This window comes from Neodiprion virginianus, chromosome 3 (assembly GCF_021901495.1).
Source record: "Neodiprion virginianus isolate iyNeoVirg1 chromosome 3, iyNeoVirg1.1, whole genome shotgun sequence".
NCBI lineage: Eukaryota > Metazoa > Arthropoda > Insecta > Hymenoptera > Diprionidae > Neodiprion > Neodiprion virginianus.
The window spans coordinates 5,280,929-5,302,500 of record NC_060879.1 but is presented as its reverse complement, the minus strand read 5'-3'; the positions used below and the strand labels follow the sequence as shown (position 1 = coordinate 5,302,500).

The 21,572-nt window shown below is 36.1% G+C and overlaps 1 protein-coding gene across 1 annotated transcript in view; it reads left to right on the top strand.

Moving 5' to 3' along the window:
- The first annotated feature begins 12,945 nt into the window (after window positions 1-12,945).
- The window catches only part of LOC124299809 (calcium/calmodulin-dependent 3',5'-cyclic nucleotide phosphodiesterase 1-like), a 170,493-nt gene continuing 161,866 nt past the window's right edge, over window positions 12,946-21,572 (top strand). The window contains exons 1-2 of the mRNA XM_046753179.1: window positions 12,946-13,206; window positions 16,503-16,934. Of these exons, the coding sequence (XP_046609135.1) occupies window positions 16,910-16,934 (25 nt within the window). The 5' untranslated portion in view covers window positions 12,946-13,206; window positions 16,503-16,909. The remainder of the gene's footprint in view (window positions 13,207-16,502; window positions 16,935-21,572) is intronic.

The following is a 21,572-nucleotide window of genomic DNA, read 5'->3' as shown; positions in this document are numbered from 1 at the left end:
GGCGATGGACGATAAGAAGTTTGTACATGGAAAAAAGCAGAGTCGAAGAACGAGTATTGTATATTCGAAATGCAGTTTTAAATATTTTAAGGAAACGGATGGATTGTTTTTACGGGGTGTGGATTGCGGGGGATGACGGGAGAGAGAATATTCATAAATACAATGAAGAGTAATACTGCTATATATACATATATACGTATAACGAGATAAAAACAATACAACCGTAGCAAAAAATGAAGAAGAAAGTACGAGTCAATTTTTCACACGGAATTCAGATTTGACGCAAACTTTTTGTACATTTCATCAATAATTGTGTAATTAAATGATCGTAACGATATTAATTTAATTAGAATGATTATAGAGATTGAACCGAAACATTGGTGGTGAGAAATAAATGGTAAATAATTTTTCCGAACGAAAACAATACGCCGAGTCACAAAATACTTTATTTTACAGAGTGAATTCCTAACAGCCGCACGTTTGGTCTTCTGTTAATATTGAATATCGACCGTTGTAAATGTGACATGAAAAATTTCAACAGTTCTCGCTGGGCATTTTTTCATTCTTTTCACTCTGTATGTATCGTATATAATTCGTGATTATCATCAGTTGATCTTAAAAATGTCAAGCTTCGATTCACGACGAAAAAAACGACGGATCATAAATTCCCTCCTGCAATCATACGCGATTCTGAAAACAATTTTTGATTCTGTAAAATTATTACAACGGTTATGAAAATTTCAGGTTTGAACGATTCGTCGTTTTTACCGCATTATCAATAGGCTGGAGTACACAAGAATCGTGTAAGGAGTTCAGAAATATAGTAACAATTGTATAATAAACTGCCAACAAGTTCGACGCAATGTAACGATGATTTGGTTTTGGAAAAATGCTGTGCTAGCAACGTAGATTGTCGAAATGGACATAGGAAAGAAAGTTGAAAGAATCAAACGACACGAATTACTTTCAAAAAATAAGAAAAAAAAAAAAAAAATCAACAAACTCCCCCCCCCCCCCCCCCCCCAAAGAACCTTACAAAAAATTAAATAATGAAATTATAATAAAATAAAAGAAATATTATTGTCGTGTTTAAATATTTGGGCAACGGTATGGTTATCGATTTAAAATAAAAATGAAAAAAAAACAAAAAAAATAAGCACAAACAATGTGAATGGTGTATAACTGCATTAACGTGTACGAAAAAAAAAAAAAAAAAAAAAAAAAAAACAATCTATACAACTCTAATAAAATTGTTGCAAAATAAACGATGTGAAAAAGAATCACTGACCCGAACGAATAATTTTCGTTTCTTTTTTTTTTTCTATTCTTCTCTTTCTCACGTCCGATCACTTCACAAATGTATAAACTCTGATCAAATGATTCACGGCCTTATATATATATATATATATATATATATACATATATATTGATCGTCAAATCAAATTATTATTGGTTTTTCTGTTTTGTCATTCTTCAACGTTCCAGTAATATCTGTACTAATAAATGGAAAAAAAAAGTCTAGATTCAAACGCATCAATTGCTCTTGTTTAGAATTACGAGTAAGAGAAGAAACGACGAAAGAAATTTTTTTTTTTTTTTTTAAATTCGTTCCTCGAACCAATATTACATTTCTTTCACGTGCGTGATGAAACGCGTCCTGAGAAACAGGAACGCTATTATTCTCTCCTCGAGGAACAACAACTGCGCTTTAAATTTTTCATAAATGCGAATGTTCAAGTAACGTAAAGAACAATTATTTTATTTTATCGAATACGGAAAATTGACGAAACTTGTATATTTTGTTCGGTGAAAAGAAATTACTGTTTTCTTTGATGAAACGATTTCCATTTTATTAGAAGACAGTTTCGACTCAAATTTTGAATACATTTTGTAAGTTCTTTTTTTTTTTTTTTTTTGCCTACGTAATGTTTCATTGGTTTAGATGAACCGATCTATTGCTACGCGTACGAAAAGAATCGAAATTTCTGGTATGTTTATATTTATGCGTATACTGTGTCGTATCTTTTTTCTACTCAGCACTATGGCGACGATCCTAGAGATCCTACGGTGAGTATGCAATTAATATCTCAATTGAAAACAGCTTCAAGATACGAAAAATTTCATTCGTTACGGTAACTAGAAAAATTGAGTAAAACAGGTATCGCTAAAAAAAACTGCTTGAATATTGTTGGAATTACGAAAAACGAGGTACGCCTAAACATTTTGCGCTATCGTCGATCCTTTTTTGGTTATTGCAACGGAAAATCAGTTTCTGAGGTTTACTCTACTTTTTTTAGTTAAACAAAGCTTTAACGTCAATTTATTCTTGCACAAGCGTTAAATTTTCGCAACAGTTGCAAGAAAATCTAGCAACAGCGATCGTAATGAGAAAAAATAGTAACGGATACCAGACTTTCCGGTAACGGCTAGAAAACTAATTTTCATTTTTTACCTAGAACTCTATTTTTCGATTGTGATAAAAAGTGAAAATAGTTGAGGACTGAGCGGTAACCGAAACTAAAAATTTCTCTCAGTGTGATGAAACATCTTCAATTTCCCTATAAATTTCGCCAAGTATAATTTAAGATTCTTCTCGTTTCGTCAATAAATTCGCGAAGCAAAACCTCCGATATTTTCACAGTGAACAGAAGAAAGTACTCGATCGACGAAGAAAATCCTTTGTCTGATAAATTAATTAGAAAGCTTCGTTCCGTTTTGTCATATACATGTATTCATACAACCTGTGACAGTCAAGGCATGGACACACACACACACACATATATATGGGGAATTCCATGTCAATTCGCCGGGCCATCGGCCTGACCCCTTCCGATTTTGATGTCCAATTTATTTTGGGTTCTCTTTGGCCCAAAATACGACCTCAAAATTTTTGGAAATTTTTATCTCATTTTTAAGGGGTTGCACGAGCTCAAAAATCATAAAATTGTGAGAAAACATGAAGAGGGATCGTTTTTAAATTGATGATTTTTTTTTTCACAGAAACTATGACCCAAAACATAATTTTTCGTCCTAGTCCGAAAGTGGGCCGAGAGCCAGCATTGTTGATTTTTTTTTTTTTCAAGAATAAATATTTTATTTTGCGGATATATATACATATATATATATATATATACACACATATATATATACCTTTTATTGTCAAAGCACAGCACGGCTTGTTATAGCTGTTATACCCTAGTTTGTGCCTGGGTAATTAATTTTTATTGGAAATCAATACTCGCTTTACGCACCCGCCAATTAGAAGTATTAGTACTTACAGTACCGTAAAATGTACGAGCATACCTCTTCAGCCGACCGACTAACCGTGAATAATTCCTGCTCCGAACCCTGTATTTGTCCAAACTATTTTTATATAGGTCATTCCCTGCCAATTCCATTAGCTTATTGCGTCTCTTACGCTTTTGGATTTAGATCCAAATTCTCCGTCATATTGCTAGGGATAAAATGGAAACATGATACTTTTTGCAGACCTGTATAACATGTATCTCAGAATATTATTAACCGTTGAAACAGAGTTGAATGGTGAAAATTTGACAGTCTAAATTATATGAATTCAGATTTAGTCTTTGCGAGAAATTCCACTCAAAGGTTTAATTGTACCTTCGGAACAACGGAATCGAGCTTCTACTAGGTGGGAAAATATTTTCATAATGTTTTCACAGAATGTCCCGAATAACTTTTGTAAAACGAATAAGCAGCTTTGATAGATACCCAGAGTAGCTATCTTGTCGTTAATAATTTTCGACGTTTTCTCAACGTTTTGAATATCATGAATTCGTTAGATATAATTGCTCTACATTGAAGAAAAAATTTCAACAGCGCGTTTCGAGTGTAAATAAAATAGCCAATACGTTGGAAAAGATATGAAAAATATCGCTCTTTCCAGAAAACTCAATTCTTCTACGGTGAAGTTGGTATTATATATCGGTGATCGGAATTTGTAACCGATTTAAAATACCCCGAATAACATGAGTTTGTTTGCATTGAGAAAAACTCTTGAGTTAGAAAATGTTCGGAATAAAAATCGGAAGTGGTATCAAAAGTTCGTATCGTCGTATTTGAATTTATGAAAAATCCACGATGAAATCAAACGACGCCGGTAAGCTTGCACGGAACGCCTCGTACAAAATGTATTAAAATTAAGCTCACGCGGTAGGTGCGGATATAAAATTCCTGAAGGATCATCGCACGCAGGTAAGACGAAGGTCGGGCCGCACAGTCGGGTTAATTTCTCTCATTTCTTCGATCTCGTTTTTTCATTCCCGCCGTACGAATTCTGCCCCTTTTTTTACTTTTCACCGTTTTTCCGGCGCTTCTACTCGTCGTAAATGAGCTAGGTACAGCGGGGCTTAACAGCCAACCCTTATACCGAGACGAGGAGCGACAAGACGTGCACAAGTAACCTCGTTTTATAAAACAGGCGCGCAGCACCGCTGCAGCCTTATTCACGGGTAATTAACATTGTCAGGTCAAGCACTGCTGCGACGCCGCGAGGGATGAAAAAGGAGAGAGAGAGAGAGAGAGAGAGAGAGAGAGAGAGAGAGAGAGAGAGAGAGAGAGAGAGAGAGAGAGAGAGCAGGAACTGATAAAAATAGGGCGTAAGCTCGGTGCCGTTGGTCCTTGCACTCTAGAAGGCGTTAAAATTTCACTCCGTTTTTGACAACGACTGATGAAAAAAAAAAAAAAAAAAAACAAGAGAAAGCGACAGCGCAAAACTGATCGTAATGTCAATTACGGGAACTTGGAGCCTCGAGAAAGTCGAAAATGCAATTTTCTTCAGGAATTAAGTTAAAAGAAAAGGATGACGGTAAAAAAATTTCTGTTTGCACAATGTTTATTAATGGTTTGAATAGTACAAACCTAATGTTTTCGTTCGCGGAAAGTTAATGATATTGACCGGATGTTGGGTCAATGGTAGGGCCTATTTTTTTTTTTTTTTTCTTTTTTACATATGCTGCGTTTTGGAAGGATATTTTGAATTCTACTTGACCGATTTTAGTCAAGTTTTACTGGAATGACTTGTAGTTTTCGGGCCGCGCTCGGGGAAAGAAGAGAAAGAACACAGAAAAAGGATTGATCGTGAATTCTAATATGTTTCGAAAATTCTTTTTCATAGAAATTGAGGAGAAAATCATTTTTATTTATCGTTCAATATATGTATATCGGGTATTTCACGTCAAATCGAACTGTCGGTTTCCCTGATCCATTTAACTGTCCTTTCACACAATCAAAGTACGTATTGAAAGAATGAACCTTGAATTTTTTCAGATTTTTCCGACACATGATTTCTTCACGATCACTCATCCAATAAATTAATTTCAACAATGTTTTGATTTTTCGCTCCTACGTAGCTTAAAACGTGGACAACATATGAAAAAAGTTCTTTGGCAAAAATTTTAGGTTCTCTTGTGAAATTCTCGAGAGTATTTTTTCGGATTTTTTATACCCCGTATCAGTGTAGTTTTGGTACAAAATGCGCGCAAATTGTTCGTAACCGAAAATCGCCCGGATCGAATGGGCTACAATTTATACACAGAATGCCTGCTTCAATGCTAAAGGTTGTTTAAAAACGTCGAAGTGGGCGGCGCGGTGGTTCGGAAGATGTATCAACAAATATTCACGCAGTGGCGAGAATTCGGTTCAAACTTCGCGGCGCGGCAAGCAATTTTCTCACCCTGCGCGTTGCGCTGCTGCGCACTCGAGCGCGATCGTCAATTGTTACGCGCTTTGTTTATAATCTCGATCGTCGACTTTTTCCATCATTCGTCACGATTCCTGACATGTTACGCGAGTTCCGTACCGCCGGGCAATATTTCTCAAGCAATATGCATCCGAGGTAAGAATTCAACAATGTTTCGCGTATCGTAATACCGACTGTATAACTTTTACCATTCGTAGTGTCGCGTTACGCTACGTATGGACGACTAATTTCAGACATCCATGTAAACTGTTACTTGTAACTTTTGAACTAGTTTTCCACCAACTACGAAACTTACAGACGATCTTTGGTGTTGACATGCTGTGTAAAAAATTCAGCCAATTCGATGAGGATAGTATTTTGTTACGGCAGATTTTCGAAGATTTTTCGTCAAAATTATAATTTAACGGGGCACGAAAAATGACACAAAATTATGTTTAGAAATTTCGTACAAAGATGCGAAACTTTTGCATGAGAACTTTTTCCATACGTCATCTGAATTTCAAGCTACGTCAACTTGGAAAAATGAGAAATCGTCAAAAGCTGATTTTTCGACTAGCGGTGGTAAGAAAATGCTCGGTCAGGAAGATCAGAAAAAATTCACATTTCATGCATTCGATGCAAACTTCAAGTGAGTAAAAAGGCAAAAACATCAAATGTGTTTCGTTCGATTTAACGTGAAATCCTCCGTATACGTACACTTTTATAAGCTTGGGCAAAATCGACGGTTAATCGAACAAATGAGAGAAGGAAAACAGATCGGGAGATGAATAAAAAATTCGAGTAAATTTCACCACTTTGATCGTTGCGTGACGTACACACGTCGTATACCTGATCCTTTTCGATAATATAACAGGGATAAGGGCGCTGAGGAATGCCAGGATCGGTCGCTGGAAATATCGGTAAGGATTACTGCGAATAGAGGACGACGTCACGCCATAAGAATTATTCATTATTCAGCTCGATATTGAAGATTCCTTCTACATGTCGATTCCTCGAATTCCAAACGAATCGCGCTCCACCCTTCGCGATATAGTAAACTCCCACGGGGTAATAATAATAATAACAACGGTAACATAGATAATAATAATAATATGTGAACAACGGTGTCGAGAAATTGAACTTCTTCGGTACCTTCGCAATTTAGTATTTAATTACTCATTCGCTAATTTTCTCCATCTGTGTGTGATGTTTTTTTTCTCACCGTAAAATTTTTTCATTTATTTAGGGTGAAGTATATCAGTAAGGGCGATAAATCATAATAGAAATTTCACGATTGGTTAGTGCAACGGGGATGAAAGTATGGGAGAAAAATACGTTCCTGGATTCTGTTGATGAAAGAGTTTAATGAAATAAATGTGAAACGTGAGCATATCGATTGTGCGGATGTGAATTTTATTTTTTTCCCATTTACGTTGGTAATTGAAAAAAAAAAATTGGGTGCGTGTACTTATGTACGCGCGTGAGAAGTTATACTTCTTTGGCATCATTAAAAAATACACAACATGTCAAAATCTTCTGTCACACAATGATAAAGAAAAGAAGTATGTAATAAAAAGCAATAAAACAAATAACGGATGTCTTACATCATATTTAAATAACCTATTAAATTTTTGTCACGAACTTTTTATTAAATGTTCTATTAAATTTATTTCTTTATTTTGTAAATATTAAAAAACCAATAATAAATATTTAACATTGATAATTTAAATAATATTTAGTATTAATCATATTAAATAATGATATTTTAATTTATACCAATAAATAATACATACGGATAACTAACCTCAATTATATTGGAGCACTTGAAAAAGTATTTTAGCACAATTTTTTCACTAATATTCACAAATAGTAAATAATATTAATCCAAATATTCAATTTAAATCACTACTGAATATATTTTATTGCCGCATATATAATTCGCACTTGTATGAAAATAAAACACGTGTTGTGACTCGAGACTTAATGAATTCAGTTGAGTGGGCAACTTCATCCTGTTAATTTTGTGTTACAGTGATGCGCGCGCATCCTGAAATTTCACTCTCATCAGTTTTTCATAACGCGCTTAAAGAAGTATAACTTCAAAAAAAAAAAAGAAATTTTCCGTAATTGTTTCTACGCTCATATTAAATTTCAAACTCATCACTGAATCAAATTTTCGACTATTTTTTGTAGATATCCTCTGAAATCTCGTAAAACGAAACCTGTCAAATTTGACGAGACAATGTATTTAACGCTATTTTTCATGTCCGGAGACCAGCTGAAACATCCTCGATAAAAATAAATAACATATAAAGTATTTGTGTGTTTGAGAAAATTGTACGTAATATCGACAATAGCAACGATATTCGGATAAACCGTGGAGAAAATCTAAAGACAAAGCTTCGTAAAGCTTGTCCGTCAGTTTCGCGTGGAACGTAATTAAGACTCGACGATATCGCGATTGGCGTTACAGCTCGTCGAAGGGATCGTCGGGTAAGCCGGTCGTTTTTCCGATACCCGAATGTCCGCCAGGCTGCAGCCATAACCTGGGGTATAAAAAGTGTGTCACTGAATTAAGTATCGCAACTCGTTTTGCGGCTTCCCATCAGCTGGTTTCGCCTTCCAATTCGGTGGGCAAAAGCTCTCGCTCCGGTCGTTTTCGATGCGACGCAACCTCCGACGCGTAACGTATACAACGTATCACGCGTTGTTAAACCCGTCTGCGACGTACAGATAAAACCGAAACGCTTCCATCTATCGCCTACCTCTCGTCTACTTCTACCGGATTTAAGCGAAAAATATAATCAATCCCCCGTACGAGGAAGAAAGGGAAATAAAAAAAAAAGAAATTCCTCCACTCGGAGAAATATTTCATTCGTTACAGCAACTAGAAGAATTCAGTGAAACAGGTGTCGTTAAAAAAACTGTTTGAAAATTGTTGAAATTACGAGAAACGAGGGACGCGTAACGATTTCGCGGTATCGTCGATCCTTTTTTGGTTATTGCAACGCAAAATCAGTTTCCGAGGTTTACTCGACTTTTTTAGTCAAACAAGGATTTAACGTCAATTTATTCTTGCACGAGCGTTAAATTTTCGCAACAGTTGCAAGAAAATATAGTAACAGTGATCGTAATGAGTAAGAATAGTAACGGATGCTAGACATTCCGGTAACGGTTAGAAAACTAATTTTCATTTTCATACCTAGAATAATATTTTTCGATTGTGGTAAAAAAATAAAAATAGCTGAGGACTGAGCGGTAACCGCAACTAAAAATTTCTCTCAGTGTACAGTCGTATCGATTCGTTTTCCCATTTATTCCTTTGCAGCAGGCATTTATCATCGAGGATCGTTAATAAAATTTACGAGAACATCTCGTTTTGGGTTAAACCCGCGACGTCGATTCGAAACATTAAAATAAAGAAATGAGAAAAAATAAAAATTTAGCTTCAGAAGCGTGAAATATAGCGAGCACGTAGAGTGATTGACGAGTTATCGTGTTGCGCGAATAGCTTGTCATAACCGTAGCCTGGCAATATAACGGGTTCAAACTAGCGGGATGAACGAAAAAAGCTTCTCGCTTCGAGTCTGATCGAGATCGCTGTGATTTTCACCGAAATAATCTACGATAGGTGCGACGATTTCTTTTTTTTTCTATCGAAAATCGTCAATAATCTTCAGATTCACTCGACATTAACCCCTTAAGGTGTGAGAAAAATTTCACCACGCCCCAAATTTAGAAAAACAAAGTATGCCTTTGGTTTTTTTAGTCGTTCATTTCGGATTTGAGATCAAAATTCAAAAACTCAAAATGGCGGATCAAAATTCGAAATTAATTCAATTCGAACGGGAATCGGCGTTCGGGGATTTTTGAGGTCACTGATCACGAATTTTCAACTTCACCAACGCACAAAGACGTTAAATACGAAATACTATAAAATGCGATACGTTATGAGAAGCGAAGTATTTATAAGCTACCATATTTCACTCACTATTTCGAGTTTCTTCATTTTGACCATGAGCTTGCAATCTGGGACGCATAAAACCTCTGAGAACTCAAGATCTCATCTCAATCAATTCACGTTTTGAATCTGCCTCCGCCATATTGGATCCGCCATTTTGAATTGATGAATTTTTAACGCAGATTCGTGATCAGCGATCTTGAAAACTCTCAAGTATGAAATTTCGCGAAAATCGTGAGAGTGAAATGCCGTTCAAGGGGTTTTAATTTTAAGTCTCTGCTGTCAATTATTTTTACCAATTTTGATTTCATTCGCAAAACAGTAAAAAGGCGGAAACCCGTGTCCCCGAATCATATCGAAGTCCTATAATTTTCGCGTCTTGATTAGAGGAATAAGGTTCAGGACAAGTGAACCAAGCTTTTTCCTTGGTCTGTATACGCGAACACAAACTACCAGGGAGAATTTAATTAAAACGATAATTGAAACTGTTGTATGGCACGGAGGGAGTTTGAACCGAGCCAATTGAATGGATCGAAAATAGAGGATTAAGTTAGTTACTGCGCTCTGAAAGAAACTTGGCTGCATCTTCGGGAACTTTTGTATACAACATTTACCTGGATATTCGATTGGCTCCTTTAGTTGAAATAAGTCTTTACACAGTGAGAAAAATTTCATTTCTTACAGTAACTAGAATAATTGAGTGAAACAGGTATCGTTAAAAAAACTGTATGAATATTGTTGGAATTACGAAAAACGAGGTACGCCTAAACATTTTGCGCTATCGTCGATCCTTTTTTGGTAATCGCAACGCAAAATCAGTTTCCGAGGTTTACTATACTTTTTTAGTTAAACAAGGCTTTAACGTCAATTTATTCTTGCACGAGCATTAAATTTTCGCAACAGTTGCAAGAAAATATAGCAACAGCGATCGTGATGGGAAAGAATAGTAACGGATTCTAGACTTTCTGGTAACGGCTAGAAAACTAATTTTCATTTTTTACCTAGAACTATATTTTTCGATTGTGGTAAAAAATGAAAATAGTTGAGGACTGAGCGGTAACCGTAACTACAAATTTCTCTCAGTGCAGTACTCGAGTGTATTTCGAAACCTCGAAACTAATTTTATTTGATATTATCCCCAATAGAATGAGTATAGAAGAAAAGCATAATGGAAAAACAAACAAGTCAAGTGAACTTGACTCAAATTTGAAATTACATAAGCGAGCTAAAGTCAGGCTTAAGAATTCCATGGCAAGCTGTCAGTTTCGTTTTCGGTTTTCTTCAAAGTAAATTTCAAGTGGATGAAATTTTCCGTTTTGTTACATTATTTTCAATTCGTTCTTGCATTTCTTATCTTTGTGTTATTACTGTATCGCCGTCGAATTTTTGTATCCCTGAATGTCCGGTGTTAATTTTCACGTGACAGGAATACATAGTGACGCGTTCTTTGGACCTTTGTTTAAATAATTAATTACGAAGTATCAAAGAAGAGACAGGTGAGCGTGAAAAACGATGGAAACGTATGAAAAGAAACGAAAAGGAGAAAAAAATAATTTACGTACCAAATGAATAAATAATACAATTCGGGATGTATTAAGAAAGAAGACAAAGGAAAAAAGGGTGACGCAGGAACGAAGAGAGACACTCGAATTGAATTAGTTTGTGAAAAATTTCAATCAGTCGACGGGCTTCCTTCGAGCCTCGACGTTGCATCATTTCATTCCCACGAACTGCGGACGGACGGATGGCGAAAGCCTCGACGAAAGCAACTTTTAATCAAACTCCCCTGTGCGGAATGACTCTCGTTCGCTCTCTCCTTCCACCGTTTTTTTTTTTTTTTTCTTTTTCTTTCTTTATTTTTTTATGCCCTTCCTTTTTTAACTTCTATCTGCAGGGAAGGATTTGAGATAGCGAATCGAGAGAGAGAGGGAGAGAGATAGAGAGATTTCCACCATTCAACACGTCATTCGTATCGCGGCTAAACTCGCAGAAAAATCTTTTCCAAGATGTTCCAAAAGGAATCGCCTCGATTGAATACGAAACGTGAGGATCCGCTCGAATCTATTCACACCGAAATGTCTATTTCCTCGGGTTCAATCCATTAAAAATTCACCCAAAAGTTCCCGCAGCTCCGCCTCGTCGTATCGATTTAGACATTTCGTTTCCGGTCTTCCTGTCATTGACGGTATCCTTCGTTTCACTTCAAGGACTTGGGAATACTTGATCCGATAAATCACTCGTCGATTTAGGCGTTCACCGGTTCTCATGATTTTTAATGTCACGATAGTTTCAAACTTTCTGTTTATTTTCATTTCGACAAAATTTTACACGATTTAGAAGTACGTAACCGAAATTACATAAAAGAAAAAAAAAAATAACAAAATAAAATAATTTCTCACATTCGGCACGATGTATTAAAAGATATTGAAGAATTTTGAAACATTTTGCAAGGCCTGAAATGATTTCGTTGACATTAAGGGCTCAACATTTCAATAAAAATCAGCGAGACATTGCGTTCCGGATGTTTTTACACTCCTAATGTTTAATATCGTCTACGAGTCTATCCGCTTTAGTCAGTCGTCAATTTTACCCTGCACCCTTGTATATTCCACCTGCACCGGTCTTACGCGTCGTTAACTGACAAAGCATCGAACCGCTCACCGCCGGTTAATATATTATAATTTATTGCACGCACATGTAGGTGAAAAACACGTCGACAATACGAAGAAGGGTTGAAAAAAATCTCAAACCGACGCGACGTGTTTGAAACGAGAAAAAAAAAAAAAAATTACGTCGGCAGAGACGATAAACTTTCGATAGAAATTTGATATAGAAACAAATTGCAACAATATTAGCAATATTATTTTTCCTCATTGTGGTTTGAAGTAATTTAAACGATCGATAACGATCGTACTGGCTTTCCTGTAACATTTGAAAGCAAATAAGTGTAATTGAAATATGATTGAAACTCTACGATCATTTTCCTTTGAAAATTACAGCAAAATTCGGAAGAATATTTTCGAAAGTAATATTCTAGCTGGTATAATCCGTACAATCCCTGCAAATGTTTCGAAGAAATTACTCTCGCGGTCAGAGAATGTAGAGAGAAAGAAAAAATCAAAACAAAAATAGTCACGTGACGGTGATGCAAGCCGCGTGTTTACGCAGAGTTTCAACGTCTGAGTAGGTACGCGATGTTTATACTAGCGCTGCGCTCTGCCGAAGAGGCGCCGCAGTGATCGAGACTCGTGGTAGGTCGGACAGTCTTGAAGCAACCACCAAACCGATCGGTCGGTTCGTTTCTCGAACTTGAAAGACAGTTCGCGAGCTTCGTGGGAAAATTGGCGAGTTCCGAAGTTAGTGTTTGAGTATTTTGTGCTTTTGTGAAACGGCAATCGAAGTGTTGGCCGAATGACAAACGATTTTATTACGTAATACAAATCGAGAACTGATTTTCGTTAAATATATTAGTAATACCCTGTGTTTCGTCAACGTTCTTCTTTCCTTTAAACTTTATTATCGTTTGAGTGTTATTCGCAAAATCGTGAGTATTGTTATTGTACGATGTACAATTATTCAAGGTTGAAAATTATGTTTACACTCGTTAAAAGACGAAAGGATTCGGTTGATTACTCGAGTTAACCGAGGGCGAGACTTTGTCTTTGATGAATTAGTTTGCTTGAATCTTATTAAATTATTTCAATCAACTAAAGTGCAATGAAATTCGGTTTCGTATTATTTTACGAACGAATCGTTTACCGCTGAGCAAATTACGCTCTTGTCCCTCTACTCAAATATTTCTCTACTACTCGTTTTATGCGATGATTATTTATCAATCGAGGAATTTAACTCTATTAAAAAAAAAAAAAAAAAAAAAACAAGATTATTTGATTACACCATTTGGCGGTGATTTTGACTGGCTGTATAAAACATGAAATCGGATCAGTTTATTCAAGTGCATAGATTCGATTCATCACTTTCAATTTTAACTAAACGATATTAGAACCAAACGCAACGTGATTGAATTGGTTGAATTAGGCGAATAACGTTGTTATTTATTTGAAATATTTTTTGTTGATATGAACAATTCCAAAATAATCTCTGAATGATTTGCGTGCTTTTCCCGATCCTTTCTTTTATCTCTAAGCCCTCGATTGATTTAACACGAATGTCATCTTCTGTTGTAAAATTTCTACGAGAGTTACGTGATTTGCCAATCTTACGATAAAAAAAGGTGAATGTGATACTTTCCGTCACAATGAAGAGGGAAGAGTCGGAAACAGAAAAAGAAACTTCAGCGATGATTTAGAAAATTGCCGAGTGAAAAATTTGCAAATTATAGGACTTGGCAGTCGAATGACAAGAAAAGTTTTGAAAAAAAAAAAAACAAATCCGATACACCTAAAATTCGAAACTTTCTCTAAGAATACATAAATAAACAGGAGAAAGACACAATCGTTTATTTATAAAAAGTACACACGTTTGTCGGTAAAACATTGAAAACAGATTCATTTCCGTTAAAATCAGAAATTCAAATTAAACGGTACATGATAATATTCAATCACCATCATTTGGTTGTTAAATCCTACAAAGGTGTTGAATATTTTCATCCAACCAAAAGTTTCAGCGTACAAAAATTTTTTTAAAAACATACAATTCGAAATCTAGAGTTTCGAAAACTTCAAGATTCGTTAAAATTAGAAAAAGTGATTTTCAATCAAAACCAATCATCATCTTACATTACCAATGGTATTTTTAAAAGTCTTAAGCTTGAAAGAAACGAACTTGTAGTACGGAGAAAATTTTCTAAAATATCAACGACAATCGAAATTTGAGCGGTGCATCGGTCGGAATAAAATTAATATCGTATCTCTGGGAGTTCAGCGAAGAGTGGGGGTGGTGGTGAGGAGGGGTGGGGTGGGGGGGGGGGATCGGAACGGCGCGCATGTCGGTTTCTGGAAATCGTGAGGCTCGTATGCCGCGTTCCCGCCGTTGTCAGTTCTTCGACGGATTTCCGAAGCGACGCTACGTCTCGTCTTTTAAAGGAAAAGAGAAAAAGAAATCTGATAAATAATTTGAAAAAGGAAAACAACAAGAAAAAGAAAAAAAAAAAAGAAACCTAATCAGCAGCCTTGTTCTTAATGTATATATTTAATATACGTATATTTAATTGCACCTGATTTGTTAAGTTTGGCCGTTGTTATTTTCAATGTAACTCCATTTCCGCGTTGCGAGAATTATGTACCCGTATATATAATTTTCACGTTGTTTTCTCGTATGTACAAAATTTTGAGGAAATTTGTAAAAAGAAGAGAGAGAGAGAGAGAAAGAGAGAGAGAGAGAGAGAGAGAGAAACAACAACTTTGGTGTCGAATTGTACTTGTCACGTGGTGTTTTTGGTCAATGTTTTTTTTTTTTCCTACCATCGATGATGTTACTTGTGCAGTTTTTTCCGGAGTAGGTATATAATCGATGATTTTGTCGTACGTTGCATGCGACGAAGCTTTTTGCATAGACGGTGCTGCAGGGTATTTTTTTTTTTTTTTTTGTTTCAATTTTTAATATTTGTTACGTCAGCTTTCTCGTAGCGTTAAACACCAAGAAATAACACGCCTCGTCGAATACACGGTTTAAAACACATTAGCAACGATTATTGACCAGGGGTTGCCAAATTGGATGATCAATACAATCGGCGAAGATGAAATTTTACGACGCGTTAGGTGTGAAAATAAAGAAAACACACACGCAGACAGGAAGAAACTGAAAAAAAAAAAAAAAAAAGAAACAAAATTACAGAAGGAGGATTACATGCGTGTAAATAGGATTAATTTGTGCATCGAAGCGAATCGTATTCTGGGTTTGGTTTATCTTAATTTGTTTCGGCGAAAAAAGGGAAAACAACGGATATACGGGGGCGATAAGAAAAAAAAAAAAAAAAAAAAAAATTACGGGAAACTGAAGGGTAAAAAAAGAATGATAAAAAATGAAACAACCGTTCTAATTGCCACCGCCGCCGGCGTTCAACCCAACTTTATAACGAGCTTTGGCTTGCACTGTCAGCTTGCTGCGAACGAGTCCATTAACTAGCAGAAATAGCGTTTCTAACAAAAGAAACAAAAAAACAAAAAAAAAAAAAAAAAAAAAGATCAGGAACGGAACAAAAAGGAATTTGATTATTTTGTACAAGGAAAAAATTCGCTTTTATTCCCGCTGTAAAATCGGATTTAAATTAACATTTTTACTATCGTCAGGTCAGCCTATTTCTTTTTCTTCTATTTTTTTTTTTGTTTTTTCTCTCTGTTCTCCCGCTTCTTGCAGGAAGTTTACAGTATCGATAGAATTGTCGATATTTTTCTATTATCCGTACAATACGTCAGTAAAGATTTTATTGACACTATAAAACCGTGAACCTTCGCTTTTCTTTTCCTGTTCCTTTTCTTTTTCCGTTAAACCTTTTTCCTCCGCAGTTGTTATTTTATATATATATATATATTTTATGTACATATATATATGTATATTTTTTTTTTCGAAATTTATTCTTCTAACGAGATCGTATATCGTTCGGATCTCGTTCGCGATTCTCTTCGCATCGAGGATTCGAAACGAAAAGGAAAAACAAGAAGAATGGAAGAAGGGAGAAAAGAAAAGTTTTGTTTGGGGTTTTCATGGGGCAAGTAACGTGGACGAAAGAATATTTCCCGAATCGTCGAAGCCTTTGAGAATCGTGACTTTCTTGAATCGAAACTTTTTTTTTCTACTCGTCACTTTGCCGTTTTCCTTTTTTGTTTTTTTCTCTTTTCACTTTTATTCAATCGAAATATGATCTGTACCGATATTCAGAATCTGTGGCTGTTCGTGTTGTGACAATTGATGGAGAATCGAGACAAAAAGTTTGTACGATGAATTTTTAAATTTGACTCGGAAGAGAATCACCGGCAAAGACATTTTTGAGTATTTTAATTCGTACCCTGAATTTTCTTATTCTCGCTGGACGAAAATTCAATGAATCTTGCAAATTTATCCCGAAAGTGACGAAAATCGTGGGTGTGAGAAATAAAAATTGTTAAATGTACAGTGATTGTGACGAAAGTGTTTGTGGAGGAAATGCAGCTTGAAAAGTGACCGACAAAAAGTATTCACGAGTCGGAAGGACAGAGAGAGAAATAGAGAAACAAAACGGAAGAGGAAGGAACCGCAAATCAGGCCGCGAGAAAATTGCTGAGAATCTGCGATCGCGAGACGAAATCATGGAGGAACATCGGCGTGCCGAAGGTAAGAACTTGCATAAAAATATTTTACCAATTTCTGTGCCATCGCATCGAGAATGCATTCGCTGAAGAAAAGAATCTGACGTTAAGAAAACACCAAGAGAAAAACAAAAAAAAAAAAAAACAACTAGAAAGCTGCGACTGAAAGCTTATTGAATCAAAATTGTTTACGAACACGAAAGAAACTTCGAACCCTTGAATTTTAAGTAAGAAATCCCGATCGTCATTAATCTGAGAGGATATAATATGCCCGATATTTTGAAATGCCAAAAACGCACAGTTTATCAGATTTTATTGAATTATAGCTGATTTGGTTTAGATGTTTGATTTTTTTTCTTTTTTTCCTTATTCGCAGATTTTTAATCACCTATAATTACCGAAAAAATGTGTGCATTAAATTATTAGTTCATAATTGATGAAATTACGTGTATTCAAAAACGTATCGAAGTTGTCGATGAATCCATTTCGCACTATTTGAAAAACAATGTATTCACGAATGAAATCCGATTTTGTTATTCGAAAAATTCAACGAAAATCTTATCTTTTTTTTTTTTTTTTTTTTATAGAAATATTAAAAATTCCAAGAATGCTTTTCTTTTTACCCGAGAGATTCTTCAAACAAAAATCCAACTAACTCAATCGACTTCGGTTTCACCATTGAAACTTTGATAATACAACTTTTTTATTCATTCTTTTGAGTTAACCCACGACTTTTATGCCTGTTACATTTTAATGAATTTCGTTAGGCTGCGAAAGAAGTTATTCACGGTGTTTCCCCCTTCCATCGCAAATTGTACAATTTTTCACAACGTGATGAAAATAATAAAAAAAAAGAAACATTCGCACCCCGCAATCGCTGTTTTAATCTGTCGAAGGGGGGGGGGGGTGGGTTGATTTGAAAATTGAGAAAAAAAAATCAGAAACGGAAGAATACGAATGCGGAATAAACACAACGCGTCGTTGACACGCCGATAATGGTGGAGAAGTTAAAAAGGGGGAGGGAGGCAAGGTTTGCGCAGAGGGGGTGTAATTGGTCCCCCAAAGCGATTTGTCGGGGCGAAAAGGGTGTTTGAGCGAGCTCGCTAGGGTCTCTATAACCTGTGTATAACCGAAATTGCAGGCAAATTACCAACTTATCAAATTATCTCCGCCATTTCTGCGACGGGAAGTTGTTATATATGACGTTAAAGCTTCCTGGGCGTGAGGAGACGCGACGTAAACCGACGATTTCACCTCCTCGAGTCCTCTAGATCTATATACATATGTGGCATTCCACTCCAATTCGACCACGGTTTTACCCTTGATTTTTTCTATGATTGTTCTCACTCTGAACGGTACTCTGTTTTTTTTTTACCGAATCAATTTGAATTTTCTACAATTTTTAGAAACGATTTTATCGACCGACCAAATTTAGAAATTTTAACCAATTTTGAAAAATCCTCGGTCAGATATCAAAATTTTTAAGCTTGGACCCGGATTTTGGGGCCGATTTTGCCTTGTTACTGTTTTCAAGCTTTTTCCGAAAAAAAAACGTTAAAGAACTTAGAAGCGAAAGTCATTTTACTACATGGGATTTTTGAAAAGTCTTTCAGATTTTTCGGAACCATTTTACCGTTTGCAATTTTTCTTATCAGCAAAATAAAGAAGAGAAAATATCTCTTGCGAAAGATGTGAGTTCTTTTTTTTTTTTTTTAAGTCCGGTGTGATGTACGAAAAATGTTTCAGCAACCATTCATAGTAAAATAACTCTCGCGTCTAATTTTTTTCGTCGACGACGATCTGAAATCCATACTAAAAATTGTAGAAAATTCAAATTGAGTTGGAAAAAAAAAAGAAAAAAACCGGGTACCTTTCAAAGTGAGACCAATCATAGAAAAAATCGCGCGCCAAATCTAAGAGGTCAAAGGTAAAACCCAGGCGAAATTGGCGTGGAATGCCCCATATATACACACGACATGAATTCTCATGTGAACCCTGTTATTACGGCCTCCTTCAACGAACATTCGAAGCATATGCAGCGAACCACTGAACGAATGAATAAATGTAGACGTATAAGCAATTCACACGCTTGTGAATTGAAGAGAAACAAACTCGAAACTATTTTTATACAGCGATCAACGACGTGGAGAGAGAAAAAAAATTGAAAAAAAAAAAAGAAACCATCGGATCGTTTAAAACTTTTAACAGTATCTATCTCTATTTAAGCGTGTCACACTTTCTCAAGATTGTTAAACGTTTGTAATTACATCGATCATCCGATTGCATACTTTCAAATTTTCGACTATCAATTGCATATTTCAATAAAACTTGTCCTTTTTTGCGAATTGACTGATTCGATTGAAAATTTTTATCATTGGATATTACCAACAACAAGTTTCAAGCAATATTTATATTTTTCTTTATTAACGAAGTAGGTACAGAATAAAAAAATCGCGTCTACGATTAGACTCGTTTTTCCTCGAATGATTTTACGCGAAGAATGAATCGAATAAAATTCGTTATACCCACACATTGGAACAAGGAAAAAAGCTCGAAAACTGGTGGCGTAGGCGTAACAATTTATTTCCCGAAAGTAATCGTAAATTGTTTTCAATCGTCACGTTTGATAAGCGCTTAACGAACTCGCGTAATAACAATAATACGATACAACCGCTCACCCAACGTAATCCGAATTAGTGATTCGAGGAAAAGGCGTGCGTAATTCGCTCTCTCCTAAAATTCGAATCAGTATTAATTATTACATCTGCTGCGATAAATTCGCTAGCTCGCGAAATACGGTTACGCGACCCGAGGGTTGAAAAATAAAGAAAAATAAACAAATAAGCAAGGAAAAGAGAATGTAGAAAAAAAAAAATAAAATTACATTTATAAAAAGAAGATGGAAAAAAATAAATAAAATAAATAACTGAAACGACGTCGCCCCTTTAAGCCGGCAAAGCGGCTTTGTATTTCAAAGCCATGAGAAGGCGACGAGCTGAAAACACCTGACCAGGTGTGAGTGTGTGTTCGACAGATACGCCATGCGCTAGTAGCCGGGATTAATAAAGCCCGGGATAAAAGTGTCGGGAGTTGGGGTTTAGAAGGGGGAGAAGGATGAATGTATGAAAAAATAAAACTTTGGTGTAAAAAGAGAGGGGGGAAGAAGAAACGAACAAGGAAAAAAAAAGAGAAAGAGAGAGAGAGAGAGAGAGAGAGACAAAGGAAACATGGGAAACAAAAGTTGCGAGCTTGCAAAACGAATCTGAAATTGCAACGTGAATATATTCATATTTGTATTAAAAATTCAACCTGTCCACCTTCTCGTTTGAACCCGACGTCGGGTAAATTTTATCCGACGAGGGGTTGGAAACAAAGTTTCTAATTTCGCTACCCTTTGAGCTCGTTTTCACTTCTTTCCCCCCCCCCCTCCCTCTCTCTCTCTTTGTTCGTTATTATTTGCGGTTCAATGTTACACGCGTCCGTTCTCAACGAAACTTTGGAGAGTTTCGTTGAAACTTTTCGACGATGCGTGTGTGGGTTTCGTATCGTCGAACGATAATCCGTAACAAACCGTCTCTTCTCCGCATCTGCTCTTCGATTTCGCGACAGATTTGGCCGACGATACCCCCGAAGCTCGCCTTTCTGATATCGGTTTTCCTCGCAAGCCCGCCCCTTCGTCTCCCTTCTTCTATTTTTCCTTGTTGCCTTATCCCTCGTCGCTTTATTTTCTCGTTCACCGACGTCGACGGCGCGAGTTGCTGATCGTCAAAGTGACCTGAAAACCGTGCCAAAGAGAACACGGCAACGATCTCCGTCTTTGTGTGCGAACGTATCAACGACAGACGTGATCTTGTACCGTATTTTACAGGGACACATACCTGTATCCGTATGATATATGTATTTACGTACATGTACCTGCATGTACGTCGACGTGAATATGTAACATGATGCTGGCGAGGATGAGCGGAATCGTGTAAATCGACCCCTGCAGTCTGAATCCATACGCGGATGACCGAGTTTAATACAAATCGGGACGAAAACGCAAATTCGAAACCACCGATATTCCAGGCTTTGATTTATCAGAGCGTTTTTCACGTCTGGCGCCAAGACGCGCGATTTTTATTTCCGAATTTGCATTGGAGAACTTGTTAACTGATATAATAATCGCACAGTGTTACGAGTTTTGTGATAACAAGGAACGGAATTCGTTATACAATTATACATAAAAAAAAAAGAAAAAAGTAATTTTACCCGGAGTAATTCAACTAATTATTTTGAATTTGGATCGAAGAACTAGTCAACTGATATTGTGATTGCGCAGTGTTATGAATTTGTGAGATAACCGCGGAACGGAATTAATGTACAATTATATGTAAGAAAAAAAAAAAAAAAACGAAAAGAAAAAAACAATTTTAACCCCTATAATTCAACTAATTGTTATTATTGGCGATTTTTTTGATCAAATCATTTTCCGCATTCATGCCATATTAGGCGAGTATTTACCTTCAAGCTTTTGAACAAGACTGAAATCTGAAGTAACAAAAGTTGTTTGAGAAGACAGGAAAAATCATAAACTCGTTGTTTAACGCAACACGAATATAGTTACTGCGAAGTAAGAGTATCCGTTTCGGTTTTCTTCTGTAATCGAATGAAAATTTTATGC